The sequence below is a fragment of the Lepidochelys olivacea genome (genome assembly GCF_965140295.1).
Source record: "Lepidochelys olivacea isolate rLepOli2 genome assembly, chromosome: 1".
NCBI lineage: Eukaryota > Metazoa > Chordata > Testudines > Cheloniidae > Lepidochelys > Lepidochelys olivacea.
The window spans coordinates 112,597,902-112,613,853 of record NC_140411.1 but is presented as its reverse complement, the minus strand read 5'-3'; the positions used below and the strand labels follow the sequence as shown (position 1 = coordinate 112,613,853).

The following is a 15,952-nucleotide window of genomic DNA, read 5'->3' as shown; positions in this document are numbered from 1 at the left end:
AATTTTGCACACAATATTTTAAAATTCTGCAAATTTTATTTGTCAATAAATAAATGTGGAGGCTCCAACATGGCAGAGGGGAGCACAGGTCACTGGTTGCATGGAGGTGGGAGATTACCCTACAGCATCCCACCACCCCACCCTGGGACAGCGACTCGGCAGTGTGGCTGCACCTGACCCTGACACAGTGCAAGGGCCAGGCCTGCCCCAGAAACATCCTGGGGCCCTGCCCCCCCTGTGCCAGGTGCACCAAGTGTGGATGAGAAGGCTCAGCCCGGCAGCAGGATCCAAGTGCAGAGGGACTTAGTGTGGGGGGATCCAGGTGGGGGTAAGAGAGTTCTCTGTGGGGCAATCTGGTATGGGCAGCTCAGTGGGGGATCTGGATGCACAGAAGCTCATTGGGGGGGTTCCAGGTGCAGGGGCAATGGGACTCTTCAGGGGATCCAGGTAAAGGTGTTTGGGGCTCAACGGGGGGGTCTAGGTGCAGGGGAGGTGGGGGTCCAGGTGCAGGTGGTTGGGGCTCAGTGGGGAGGGTGTTTGGGGGGGCTCATCAGGGTGGGACAGATGCAGGGGAGGTGGAGCTTGTCAGGGTGAGAGTTCGATGGACCTGCTTAACAGGGGAGCCCCAGCTTCTGCCAAGGGGAGGCCGCATGCTGGGCTCCAGCTTCCCCCCTGCCCCCGCTTTGCCCATCTCCCTCTCTTCCCCATCCCATGCCCCTTCCGCACTGCCCCATCTCCTTCCCACGCCACCCCCTTTGTCCCCACTGCCTCTTTCCCCCAGCCCCCGCTTCCCCTGCCCCTTCTCTTCCCCATCCCATGCCCCTTCCCCACTGCTCCATCTCCTCTCCAGGCTTCCTCACCCCCCAGCATGAGCCGGCAGAGCGGAGCGGGTTGGGGCCGGATTGCTCCACTTCCTGCCGCCCGGTGTTTGCAGGTTGGGCCTGACCCCGCACTCACAGGGCGGTGGGAAGTGGAGTGACCCAGCCCCAGCCCACTCCACTCTGCTCCCAGCCTTGGAACTTGGGGGGCAGAGGGGAACTGCCCCACCAGCACTCACCGGTGGTGCGGCTGGGAGCCAGCAGAGCAGGCTGGGTCTGGGTCACTGCACTTACAGCCGCCCAGTGAGTTCAGGGCAGGCCCTACCCCTGCTACAGTCCTCAGGGGAAGGGGTGGAGTGGGGGCTGGACTGGGGCAGAGCTGAGGCAGGAAGAGGCAGGGCAGGGGCGGAGCAGGGGCTGGGGCAGTTTTCCTGGCCAGCTCAGCTGGCTGGGGCCTCTTCTGACTCTGGGCCCGAAGCCATGGCGCCACTGGCTCCATGGTAAACCTGGTACTGGGCAGTTCCACCCTCTAAAGATTACAAAGCACAAACATTATCCCCATTCTATTATTACAAACGGCACAGGAGGTGGGAGGAGCACTTAGCAATCACATGGTATCCTTTACATTTAGCTGGCCACAATAGTGCCTCCACTGCAAACTTATGTGATAACTACAACTGCCTAAATGACCACTAATGCCTATAAAAAACATTTCTCTTTCTGTTCAGACAACAAGGAAATTCACTGACCAAAACCATAGTAAATGCAGAGTTAAGATTGCCTGGTAGGATCCCATGCCATTCTAGAATGTAGAGTTCAGCAAAACTCAAACCTTTGAAAAGCAAGAAATACAGAATTAAGGTACAACGATGCAAGCTTAACTTTGCCCTCTTTCAGCAATGACCCAATATGCCCATAGCACACATATTCACACACTGTCTTTACAGATAGGCCAGAACATTCATGGGATAGGTCATGTGACTGCTGTAGGACAGAGTCTAATGCCTTATCATTGCTCACAAAACTTGTGTTTAGGTGAGCTGGACTGAACAGGAGATACCTACATCTGCCCTACACTCAAACATTTAGCCTACTCCACAGCAATAACCCCACACCTGCTACATTTCACAGCCCCCTCAACCTTACACACACAATTTCATCTAATTGTATACTTTCACTTCCCCCTCATTTGATGCACAGACCACTCTTATCTCCCACCTCACTGCTGACAATCCCCATGGCAAGAAGATCCTTGTGTGTTACTACTGACACAATCTACATACCTAACTCAGCAGCAATATGAGACACACTGGATCCCTCAAGGTAAACATGCACCTCTTTCCTTTGATCACACATATGGTGGAGGGGAAAGGGAAGGAGAGAAGAGACAGGGAACAGGACCCAGAAAGGTAGGGCCTCCCAGATCACTTAATATCACAATCACAGCTTTTCCAAACCACTCCAACTAAATCCCTCCACCATTCTGTACAGCAACGCACAACACAGTGTATGCAGTTGAAACACATGCAGCTAATTCAGAGTGGCTATTCCAGCGGCAGAGTTAAGGTTGTGTGGGTGTGATGGTGCTGCCTGTGGGAGTCAGCAGAGGTCACTCACCCAGGGTGAACTGCAAACAGAATGGGGCAAACAAACCCCAAACACTGGTGGATATTCCAATACTTAGATTTATCAAGCCAGCACAAAACAGCTTCTATAGTACCTCACTGGTTACTCAGAAGTCCAAATAATGCAGTTCCCTTAAAGTACCCAGCCTCAGGCCTCCATCCAGACACACATCAAACATATGACGACAAATTTTGAAAATCTTATTTCATCATATAAAAGAAAAGGTTCTCCTGATTCCAAAGGACCAAGCCCCAGACCCAGGCCAAATGATAACTCAGATCTTACCCAAAATACACACTTATAGTCAATTCTTATTAACCAAACTAAAATTTATTAAAAAAGAAAAGAGAGAGTGTGTTGGTTAAAAGATCAATATGCATACAGACGAGTTCAATTCTTGAGGTTCAGATACACAGCAGAGATGAGTTTGTAGTTGCCAAACGTCTTTTAGAAATAGTCCATGGGTGAAAGTCAAATGTCCATGTTCAGGGTGACTCCAGTCAGTGACTGGGGATCTCAATCGTTATGGCTCAAGGTTTCCCCTTCTTGAAACCCAAAGCAGATCTGAGATGAAGAAGGATCGTGTCCCAAGGTTTTTATACATTTCCAGCAGCCTTTTGGCCTGAGAAAACAATAGGCTTATCTTTCCTTCTCCCAAACATCATGTCAATTAGCACAAGGTAATTTATCCATTAAACAGTTCAGATACAGGTTACCACAACCTTCAAAGAGACATATAGACAATAATACTGTTTCACTCAAGTGTCTTCCTAAATGTTAATATTCCTTTTTTTCATCTTTGAATCAAAGGTATAGAAATAGACAAGACTTGTTTGCTTACATCACAAGACCTGAACAAACATCTACTCTTCTATCTCTCACAGTGCAGACTTGTATTTCAAAGCTCTATTCATTTACATCGCTTCCTCACCAGTCTCTAAACCCTGGTCTACACTAGGAGTAGAGGTCGAATTTAGCAGCATTAAATCGATTTAACCCTGCACCCGTCCACACAACGAAGCCCTTTTTTTTTACTTAAAGGGTCTTAAAATCGATTTATTTACTCCACCCCCGACAACGGGATTAGCACTGAAATTGGCCTTGCCTGGTTGAATTTGGGGTACTGTGGACGCAATTCGATGGTATTGGCCTCCAGGAGCTATCCCAGAGTGCTCCATTGTGACCGCTTTGGACAGCACTCTCAACTCAGATGCACTGGCCAGGTAGACAGGAAAAGGCCCGCAAACTTTTGAAGTTCATTTCCTGTTTGGCCAGCGTGGCAAGCTGCAGGAGAGTGCAGAGCTCATCAGCAGAGGTGACCATGATGGAGTCCCAGAATCGCAAAAGAGCTCCAGCATGGACCAAACAGGAGGTACGGGATCTGATCGCTGTATGGGGAGAGGAATCCGTGCTATCAGAACTCCGTTCCAGTTTTTGAAATGCCAAAACATTTGTCAAAATCTCCCAGGGCATGAAGGACAGAGGTCATAACAGGGACCCGAAGCAGTGCCACGTGAAACTTAAGAAGCTGAGGCAAGCCTACCAGAGAGGCAAACGGCTGCTCCAGGTCAGAGCCCCAAACATGCCACTTCTATGATGAGCTGCATGCCATCTTAGGGGGTTCAGCCACCACTACCCCAACCATGTGCTTTGACTCCATCAATGGAGAAGGAGGCAACACAGAAGCAGGTTTTGAGGACCAGGAAGATGATGAGGAAGAGGTTGTAAATAGCTCACAGCAAGCAAGCGGAGAAACCGGTTTTCCCAACAGCCAGGAACGGTTTCTCACCCTGGACCTGGAGAGCCAGTACCCCCCAAACCCACCCAAGGCTGCCTCCCAGACCCTCCAGGTGGTAGAAGGGACCTCTGGTGAGTGTACCTTTTTAAATAGTGTACATGGTTTAAAAGCAAGCATGTTTAATGATTAATTTGCCCTGGCATTCGCGGCCAGTACAGCTACTGGAAAAGTCTGTTAACGTGTCTGGGGATGGAGCGGAAATCCTCCAGGGACATGTCCATAAAGCTCTCCTGGATGTACTCCCAAAGCCTTTGCAAAAGGTTTCTGGGGAGGGCAGCCTTATTCCCTCCACCATGGTAGGACAGTTTACCACGCCAGGCCAGTAGCACGTAGTCAGGAATCATTGTAGAACAAAGCATTGCAGTGTATGTTTGCTGGCGTTCAAACAACATCCGTTCTTTATCTCTCTGTGTTATCCTCAGGAGAATGATATCATTCATGGTCACCTGGTTGAAATAGGGTGCTTTTCTTAAGGGGATATTCAGAGGTGCCCGTTCCTGCTGGGATGTTTGCCTGTGGCTGAACAGAAATGTTCCTCGCTGTTAGCCATACGGTGGGGGAAGGGTGGAGGGGTTAGCCACATGGTGGGGGGAGGCAAAATCCGACCTTGTAACGAAAGCACATGTGCTGTGTATGTAATGTTAACAGCAAGGTTTACTGTGAAAGAGAGTACCCATTGTTCTATAAAATGTGTCTTTTTAAATACCACTGTCCCTTTTTTTCTCTCCACCAGCTGCATGTGTTTCAAGGATCACAGGATCTTCTCCTTCCCAGAGGCTAGCGAAGATTAGAAGGCGAAAAAAACCACACTTGTGATGAAATGTTCTCTGACCTCATGCTGTCTTCCCACACTGACAGAGCACAGACAAATGCATGGAGGTAGACAATGGCAGAGTGCAGGAAAGCACTAAATGAATGCAAGGAGAAGTGGCGGGCTGAAGATGATAGGCGGTGGCAGCGTGATGAGAGGAGGCAGGATTCAATGCTGAGGCTGCTGGAGGATCAAACTAATATGCTCCAGTGTATGGTTGAGCTGCAGGAAAGGCAGCTGGAGCACAGACTGCTGCTACAGCCCCATGTAACCAACCGCCCTCCTCCCCAAGTTCCATAGCCTCCTCACCCAGACGCCCAAGAACGCGGTGCGGGGGCCTCCAGCCACCCAGCCACTCCACCCCAGAGGATTGCCCAAGCAACAGAAGGCTGGCATTCAATAAGTTTTAAGGTTTTAAAGTTCTGTGTGGCCTTGTCCTTCCCTCCTCCACCACCCCACCCAGTGCTTCCCTCCTCCACCACGCCTCCCGGGCTACCTTGTCAGTTATCCCCCTATTCGTGTGATGAATTAATAAAGAATGCATGAATGTGAAGCAACAATGATTTTATTGCCTCTGCAAGCAGTGATCGACGGGGGAGGGGACAGTGGTTAGCTTACAGGGAAGTAGAGTGGGTTTCATCAAGGAGAAACAAACAGAACTTTCACACCAGAGCCTAGCCAGTCATGAAACTGGTTTTTGAAGCTTCTCTGATGTGTACCGCGCCCTCCTGTGCTCTTCTAACCGCCCTGGTGTCTTGCTGCGCATAACCAGTGGCCAGGCGATTTGCCTCAACCTCCCACCCCGCCATAAACGTCTCCCCCTTACTCTCACAGATATCGTGGAGTGCACAGCAAGCAGTAATAACAGTGGGAATATTGGTTTCGCTGAGGTCTAAGCAAGTCAGTAAACTGCGCCAGCGTGCCTTTAAACGTCCAAATGCACATTCTACCACCATTCTGCACTTGCTCAGCCTGTAGTTGAACAGCTCCTGACTACTGTCCAGGCTGCCTGTGTATGGCTTCATGAACCATGGCATTAAGGGGTAGGCTGGGTCCCCAAGGATAACTATAGGCATTTCAACATCCCCAACAGTTATTTTCTGGTCTGGGAAGAAAGTCCCTTCCTGCAGCTTTTGAAACAGACCAGAGTTCCTGAAGATGCGAGCGCCATGTACCTTTCCCGGCCAACCCACGTTGATGTTGGTGAAACGTCCCTTGTGATCCACCAGAGCTTGCAGCACTATTGAAAAGTACCCCTTGCGGTTTATGTACTCTCTGGCTTGGTGCTCCAGTCCCAAGATAGGGATATGGGTTCTGTCTATGGCCCCATCACAGTTAGGGAATCCCATTGCAGCAAAGCCATCCACTATGACCTGCACGTTTCCCAGACTCACTACCCTTCATATCAGCAGATCTTTGATTGCGTTGGCTACTTGCATCACAGCAGCCCCCACAGTAGTTTTGCCCCCTCCAAATTGAATCCCGACTGACCGGTAGCTGTCTGGCATTGCAAGCTTCCACAGGGCTATTGCCACTCGCTTGTGAACTGTGAGGGCTGCTCTCATCTTGGTATTCTGGTGCTTCAGGGCAGGGGAAAGTGAGTCACAAAGTTCCATGAAAGTGCCCTTATGCATGTGAACGTTTCGCAGCCACTGGGAATTGTCCCAGATCTGCAACACTATGCAGTCCCACCAGTCTGTCCTTGTCTCCCGGGCCCAGAATTGGTGTTCCACCGCATGAACCTGCCCCATTAGCACCATGATGCCCACATTGCCAGGGCCCGTGCTTTGAGAGAAGTCTGTGTCCATGTCCTCATCACTGTCGTCACTGCGCTGATGTCACCAACTAGCCCAGTTTTGCTTTGTCAGGTTCTGGTGCTCCATATACTGCTGGATAATGCGTGTGGTGTTTAATGTGCTCCTAATTGCCAAAGTGATCTAAGCGGGCTCCATGCTTGCTGTGGTATGGTGTCTGCACAGAAAAAAGGCATGGAACAATTATCTGCTGTTGTTCTGATGGAGGGAGGGGCGACTGACGACATGGCTTACAGGGTTGGCTTACAGGGAATTAAAATCAACAAAGGCGATGGCTTTACATCAAGGAAAAACAAAAACAACTGTCACACAGAATGGCCCCCTCAAGGATTGGGCTCAAAACCCTGGGTTTAGCAGGCCAATGCTCAACCCACTGAGCTATCCCTCCCCCCAGTATTCCAGGCAGTACTGAATCTCCATTAAACTTTTCAAGGTTCCCCTGACAGACCCCACCAAAACAATTGTCGGCCATTGATTTCACGGAGGGAGGGATGGGGGAGCAAATGAATACAAAACAAATCTGGTCTATTTCTTGTTTTGATCCACTCCATCTATCTTTTACATCTTCGGCTGGCAGCAGATGGTGCAGTAGGACTACTAGCCATCCTCATCTCCTGGCTGCTCGCCAGAAGACAGTGCAATATGACTGCCGGCAAGACTAAAGAAAATGACCTGGTCGAGTCACTCCAATTTCAGTCCCTGCGCCTATGTCTGTCCAGGCACTCCTGACCAACCTTACCGAAGCGGCCAAGAGCAGCTAGGACTTGATGACGATGGTTATCAGGCCTATTGCACTGTCTGCTGCCACAAGGCAATGAACTGCTGCTGTGTAGCAATGCAGTACCGTTTCTGCCAGCACCCAGGAGATGTACGGTGACAGTGAGCTGAGCGGGCTCCATGCTTGCCATGGTATGGTGTCTGCACAGGTAACCCCGGAGAAAAGGTGTGAAACGATTGTCTGCTGTTGCTTTCACGGAGGGAGGGAAGGAGGGCCTGACGACATGCACCCAGAACCACCCGCGACAATGTTTTTGCCCCATTAGGCATTGGGATCTCAACCCAGAATTCCAATGGGCGGCAGACACTGTGGGAAAGCTACCCACAGTGCAGCGCTCTGGAAGTCGACACTAGCCTCGGTACTGTGGAAGCACTCCACCGAGTTAATGCACTTAGAGCATTTTGTGTGGGGACATACACAATCAACTATATAAAAACAATTTCTAAAAAATCAACTTCTATAAATTCAACCTAATTTCGTAGTGTAGACATACCCTAAAGTTCGGCCATGGGTCAGGTCAGTCTGAGTTAATTAACTCTTGCTGGCCCTGTCACCTTTCAATGAGATATTATATTATACTCATAATGTCACAGTGGGTGTGTACCTCAACTCTGTATTTTGTGTTTTTTAGAAGTTTAAGTTTACTAACCTTCATTCTTTACGGCCTGGTTGTCGGCTATTTGAGTTTTGCTGAACTCAGTGTTCTGGAAGGGCATGAGATAACACAGGGCAACCTTAACTCTGCATTAATTAAGTTTTTTGTCAGTGAATCTATAGAAGCATTTTGCTGTGTAGTTGCCTGCCATTGTTTGTGCAGATGAAATGAAAATGGAAGCAAGAAAGTCAGAAACAAAGGAAAGGATTCTAGTTTTTCCACATCAGGGAAGAAAATATCATTTACAGACTACTGCTTAGGAGCAATGGAAATTTCTTGGTGCCTATCAGAAGGTATATATATCTATTTAATCATATAGCACACAGAGAAGCTTTGGGGCAGAAATATTCTTTAAGTGTCATATACCAGCAAGGCAATGACTGGTGCAGACAACAAGATAATAGCCCTCTTGCCAGCCTTTTATTTATATATTTCACATTCTTTGTATGGCAAATTGATTTCCAGTGCAAACCATTACATTATCTCATCTGTAGAACGCCTGGTGGCTAGTCAGGCCTGTAGAGAAATACAGTAGCATACAATTATCTTTCATGATTATATACATGTTTTACATACCATTCCTTGATTTTAAAAAATGTGTTTTTTAATTGATTCGCTGTTGACAACAACATGGATTTCCTTTTTGGGGACAAAAGGATTCACAAAACTCAAATGTGTTGGGTAAGTCTGAAAAAATTTCAGAAAAGTTTGAAAAAGCACATAGACCCGTAATTCCACTGAATAAGCTTATCCTTACTTAAGAACATTTGTATCTAATCCCTTTTGCTGGGTCTGGTCCAATGAAGTGCTGAGCAACTTCAAAACAACTTCAGAGGATTGGGCCTTATGGGCAATATTCACCTGATTAAATCAAGCCTGCACAAGGAATTATGTACCTTTGAAACCATTAACATGAGGGTTAAGTAGTGCATAGGGTCTTGTGCAGGCCTTGTGCACAGTGGTAAATTTCAACACAGGTGTGCATCAGTCTGTGTGCATAAGCAAAGGTCATTGCTTCAAGCCCAAAAAATTCTGTTTGCTGGCTAAGTCTGTTTGATCTAGGGTTGTGCAATGCTCTGGAAAAAGTCTTCTCTGTGTTCCTGGCCTGAACTTTGGACGAAATTATGTAGAGACACCCTCAAATAACCTATCCCAGGTTTTTCATGAGAAGCAGTAGATGCTGACCATTTGGTGAATTTGGGGTAGACTACTAGTGGTGCTGGAAGTAATCAGCTGCTAGGTCTTTACTTTTAATAAAATGTTAAAGCTGCATTTAAGTCTGCTAGTGGTCTGAGCCTAAAAAGATTGCCACGATCTAAAACCCAAATACTGGATACTAGTGGGGTTTTATTTTGATGGTCAGCTTATTATTTTACCAAAGCCACTTAAAGGTTCTAAAAATATTTATCATAAAGTTTTGAAGTTCTGTCAACAATTTTTGCAACAAGAAGCAATAGTTTACAATGGAGTTTAAATTGTTTGCCATCAGCCTCAAGGGTCTTCACAGTTCTGTCTTGTTTACATCTTAATTCTTGATCCACCTATTCCGCATCTTGTACCCTTTGCTCTGTCCTCTTCTCTCACCTTACCATTCTCTTTGGATCCTTGCATTCATGACAGTGTATTTTCCCATGCTAGTCCATACACCTGGAACAGTTTCCCCTCCCCTGCGCACCAAGAACTGATCAGCAAGCCTTGGCACCAGGCTTGGATGGAAGGAATCCACCACAGAAAACAGAGCAGCAGTGAAGCCTTGTGAATGTAATACACCCTGCCACTTCAGCAGCTGTGCTTTGCAGGGGGAAATGGTCTGCAGAGCTCTAGAGCAGTAGATTTACTTACCCCAAAGCCAGTTCATCTCCCAGCTCAACCCATCCTGCCCATCCAAAACTTGGTTTTCCATGAAAGCTGGGCTCTCTGGCTGATTGCAAACTCTGTGCACAAGTTCCCCAAACCCTTCCTCCTCCTACACAGTGAAACCACACTGTGGCCACAAAAGTGGCAGGGTGGGGTAGGTGTAGGACGGGGTCGTCAATTACTTTTTGTCAAGGTCCAAATTTCTTGGTCAAGGTGTAGTCAAGGTCTGGACTCCAGAGAAAATAATAAATAAGTCACAGTAATGATGATAATAAGTAAATAAAAAGATTTCAGAATCCATTCAAAAGCATCTGGAGGTCCAGATTTAGCCCAGGGTCCACCTTTGACTACACCTTAGTGTAGGATTTGCCATTAAAAATTAAAACCCCTCACATTTTAAAAATAACGAGATAAAGGTAACTGCATAGATGTAATATACCTAGGCTTTTGTAAGGTGTTTGACTTAGAATGTTGTGCTGTACTGTTAAAAATTAGCACTATACAGTATCAATCGAGCACATTTTAAGCGGAGTAAAAACTGGCTCGCTGACAGATCTTAAAAAAAAAGTTGTCATTGAGGAATCATCATTGGGGGTATTTCTAGTGGGATTCTGCAGGGATTGGTACTAGGCCTAACGTTATTCAATATTTTCATCAATGATCTGGAAGTAAATGTTAATTGACTGCTGTTAATATTTGCAGATGACACAAAGATTGGCAGAGTGAAGACAAGGCAGTCAAAGAGCGTGACCTGGATGTCTTGGTAAACTGGGTCCATTCAAACAGCCAAATGGAAAATTATACATCTAGGACCAAAGAATTCAGGTCAGACCTACAGAATGCGGGGGATCACGTCCTGAAAAGCGGTCATTCTGAAAAGGATATAGGGGTGGTAGTGGACAAACAAGTGACCCATGAACTCCGAGGATGATGCTATGGAAAAAAGATCAGTGTGATCTTTGGCTGTATAAAAGGTAGAGTAGTGAGTAGGATGGTGATTATACCTCTGTATATGGCATTGGTGAGACAGATATTGGAATACTGCATCCAGTTCTGGAGTCTACATTTTAAAAACAACGTTAAAAAAAATCCTGCACCCATTAAAGTCAGAGGAGTTTTCTTATTAGCTTCTGTGGGTTCTAAATCCACCTAGGGATTGAGCTTTAAGTCCATCCAGTGTTTGCTTAATGTTAGTTCTCAGACCACGTACATTTGTTCACCTTGATCATTGTCAGTATTTTAAAATCTGCTAGCTTACATAGCTAGCATGTGCTTATTGATTGGCTTTGGTCTTGAACTGCTTAAACTTTGCTAAACGAGATTGTACAAAACATTAACTTACGTAAACATGTGTTTTTATTGTAACTCTTTCCTCGTTTCTGTTATCCTTGTAGCACTAGAGCTGGTTGTAGGTTTTGCAGGATATTATATGAAATAAGATGGGTGGGAGGCAGACTTATACAAGTAATTTAGTACTTTTGCAGTGGTGGGGCTGCACAGCTGCAGTGTGTAGCTGCTGCGGGGTGGGGAAACTGCTTGAGACAAGAAACTATTTTGACTCCGCTGAGCGGGATGAAAGCTGACCCTGAGAACTATGTTTGGATTTTTAAAGATAATCTATCTCTGAACACAAGAGATGATAAATTCACTTAAACACATCCATAGAAGGCTGACATTTCCGTTCCAAGCACATTAATTTTGTGCACTTACATGTTCTTTTGGTATTCTCTCTTTGCATCTCTGTGACTGTCACTATAATGGATCCATTTTATTATTTTCCCCCTATTTATCTGAACTCTCTCTGATCCCCCAATCACCTGCAACTCTCACATAATCTCCCATCTTCTGATAGCTTGAGACCCTTTTATGATCATGTCTTCAACAAAGAACCGGGCTCATTTTATTTTCTAACTGACCCCACCACAAAGGTCTCGTGGCTTCAGAAGGAGGGTTTTCTTTTTTTGAATATGGCTCTGCACAAACTCAACATGGGCCTAACAGGGAAAAAGAGGTTTTGGTTCACACTTTTTAAAGAGGCTACAGATGGGAGAGAGGAGGTGGTGTTGTGCATGTTAAAATGAATCTCTAGCGATCAGCCCAGTTCCCATGGTCCACATTCAGTTTGATTATTGTTGGTACCACAGCTGGGCAAATCATTCAAAAGTCTAATTTGAACTCCATCGCTATGAAGCAATCCATTTCTATATTGAAAATAAAAACCCCTTAACGTGGACTAGGTTTGAATTCATTTGCCAGTCAGCCCCGTGACTCAGAGCTAGATGCTGCTGAGTCTCACCCTTCCTGCCTGGAGACTAGGGATCAGCACTCTGCAGAACTCTTCCCACTCCACCACCTTCTCTGGACGCAGCAGAGAGGGCTCTCTTCAGGGCTGGGATCTATGCAGAAGTGGTGGGGACCACAGGCGCTGACTTTCGTTTTTGCTGGTGGATGCTCTTCACCGCCCCCTCCCCTCCCATGAGAGCGTTGGGCAGGGTGTTGGGGTGGGGGTGGGGAAGAGGCTGACCAGGGGCAGGGCCTTGTGGCAAAGTGGTGGGCAGGGCCTTGGAGGAGAAGAGGCTGAGAAGCAGGACCTTGGGGTGGAGCAGTGTGTGCGGCCTCGGGCCAGGTGCTGGGGCCCACAAAAGATTAATTCAGCCCTGAGGGTGCTGAGCACCCCCTATTTTTTTCAGTGGGTGCTTGAGCCCCAGAACACCCACAGAGTCGGTGCCTAGGGTGGGGACTGTATGACCAGCACCCCACATTGAGTAGGGACAGGGCTGGGTGGGAACAGCATTGCCTGCACATCATCCCCACTGAAGTTACAGCAATAAGTTTATACAGTTTAGGGATTTACCTAGAGTATTACCTTTCCCATGAAGGCCTCTGTGTAGGTCCTTTTAAGTGAGATCCTCAGGGCAGCCAACCAGGGGTCATCCTTAAGAGCCATAATGGCAGGAAGCAGAGAGCAGGCCAATGTGTGCGTGGGGGGGGGGGGTTTGAAGGAGCTGGTGCAGAGACCCTAATGCTCCCGGGGATCCCCTAGCATTTGTCAAGTAGGGGTTGGATCCCATGGCGCATTATGTGTGTGGGTCAAACCCTACCTCAGGTGGAACAATTTGGTGGGAACTCCATGATGGCCTCTGCTGCAGGTTTTATCTCAAATGGAGCAACTTACAGCTCAAAATGTTTGCTGGACAAAATGCTAGAAAATTTGACATTTTGAAGAGAGGGAATGAAAAAAGTATTGAACCCCCAGAACTATGTAATTTGATTACAAATTAATCAAAGGCCATAACAGAGTTTCACTTCTTTATAAGGAGCCCGTCATCTTGTTATGTAATGACTTATTTTTAAGCTGTGGGAAGAGGCCCATATTTATTCTCCAACTTGACATAAAGCAGATGCAGTGTGTCAGACTCAGCTGTTTGGGAGGACACAGGCTTTTTCTAGTCTTCAAAGAGATTTTGTTCATATATATATTTGCAAACGCCTATTTACTAAATAAATATAGATAACACTTTATTTTGTTGGTAAATGCAGATATACAACAATATTGCATTTCTATAGAACATGCATTTCACCTACAACATCCACATTAATACTAAATTAATTAATTAATTGTCCACAAAAGAAACAAGAGTGATAAAAAGAAGAGGACTTGTGGCACCTTAGAGACTAACCAATTTATTAGAGCATAAGCTTTCGTGAGCTACAGCTCACTTCCTCAGATCTGTAGCTCACGAAAGCTTATGCTCTAATAAATTGGTTAGTCTCTAAGGTGCCACAAGTCCTCCTTTTCTTTTTGCGAATACAGACTAACACGGCTGCTACTCTGAAAAGAGTGATAAAGTATTTTAAAAAGAGAAACAAACAGATATATGATGAATATATATGATTTCTGGATAAGAATCAAGTTTTTTTTTCTATTGACTGTACTCTATGTTTAATTGAAACATAGACATTTTGTTTCTATGAAATACCCAGTTATTTAGTATCAATTGTCTAAGATTTATTTGCTGCACAGTTTTAGCAATGAGTAACCTCTCTGCCTTCTTTAGCTTTTTAATGTGTGTGTATGTATGTGTGTAAGTGTCATTTGGAAGATTAGACCGTTTGCCCTGAGGCCATAAGGCTTTGGAAATGCTCTGTCTAATTTCAGCAATGACCCACACCTATTTTTAGATAAATGCTATTTGTACATTTGTCTTGTCTCTCCCACTCATTATAACTAGAGTATGTTCATCCAAACAAACGAACAAACCCACAACAACCCTACGTTTCCTACAGATCAATTTGGAAAACTGTAAATCAGGAACCCGAAGTGGAATCTAAAAAAAAAAAAAAACAAAAAACCACAATCTTGTTTCATGAAAGTCCTTAAATCAAACAGAGCATTGTTTTAAGTGCAAGTACGCATGCTGAAAACCATGTGTTAACTCATGAAGAAACAGTGTTGTAACTCTCTAAAGGAAATAGGAAGCTGTCTGGAAAGAATTTCAGCAGAAGTGCTAAAAAAAACTGAACTCTTATTTATGGATCAGCTGAGTGTCCGAAACATAATGCTAAATTAATTTCATATAATTAAGGGTTATGTCTTAATGTCCTTCTTAGCCAGCCTTGGAACTTTGACACTTTTGTATACACTCCATATTTGCCTTTCCTTGCACATCCTTCTCCCCAGCTGACTATACCAGTAACAAAATAGGTGTCCTTGTATTTAGTAACATGTGGACCCCCACTGTCTCCCTGACATGCATCTTTAGTTACATTGTCATAGCCAGCACAGAACATGTTTTCTGTGATCGCAAAGTTAGTAGTTTGCTTGCATGAATTTCTATCAATATAGGGGACTTCAAGCACTTTAAGTTTGTTGGATACCCGTCCATGTTCAAAAAGACGTCCAAAACCACTAACAGTTCCAGATTTTTGATTCATCAGAATTTCGTTAGCAAATTCCACATCAGGAAGGCATGCCGGGATAACATACCGAGAAAACTTTATAGGTTCCTTTAATTTTATAAGGGCTATGTCATAATCATAAGTTGCCAAAACAAATTTACCATGTACAAATATTTTTTCCACAGAGATCATCATTTCCGTGTTTTCTTCCTTATCTCTGTCCACTTCCCCTGTGTGAAATCATTAAAAATATAATTATTATGAGACACAGTACAACAAATGAAAGAAAACACTTCCTAGAAAAACTAAGGGACCAATACTCCATGGCCTTGCACTTTTTGTAGTCTTTTCTATGGGCAAATCAGATGGACAATCCTTCCAACCTGATTTGGGAGCATTTTACTTGCACTTTGCACAGGAATAGATGACTACAGAAAGTGCTAAACAAGTGGCGAGTTAGGACCTTAGCGTTAAAATGGTGATTTTATTTAGGAATGTAATACAATGTTTTGTTCGCCATTGCCTACCACTTGGGCCATATAGGATAGGCATTCTCACAAGTGTAAATGGGATTTGGCCCTTTATATGGCAACATACAAAATAATTTGGAAACACAGCTTCTTTGTGTTTCAAAATTCTTTAACATTCTCGCTATCAGCAAAAAATAACAGTGTCCCACATATTTTAGTGTTGTTGCATGGGGTTTCTTTGGGAACTGGATGGGTTGGGACTTTGGGTTTGATAATGTTTGTAAATTTTCTGGCTTGCTGTTGTACAAAGGGCATTATTTGCTTTTGTTGTATAACTACGAACTATATTTTTGGGAGCCTAAAGCTTGCGATGAGTTCTTTTTGATAAATTAAAACAACAACAACTATTGAACAGGTCATTTTTAG

At 45.3% G+C, this 15,952-nt stretch overlaps 1 protein-coding gene across 1 annotated transcript in view; it reads right to left on the bottom strand.

Moving 5' to 3' along the window:
• Positions 1–13,907: 13,907 nt before the first annotated feature.
• The window catches only part of LOC311517757 (uncharacterized protein), a 37,293-nt gene continuing 35,248 nt past the window's right edge, over positions 13,908–15,952 (bottom strand). Inside the window, exon 17 of the mRNA XM_084622902.1 lies at positions 13,908–15,286. Within this exon, the coding sequence (XP_084479028.1) occupies positions 14,739–15,286 (548 nt within the window). The 3' untranslated portion in view covers positions 13,908–14,738. The remainder of the gene's footprint in view (positions 15,287–15,952) is intronic.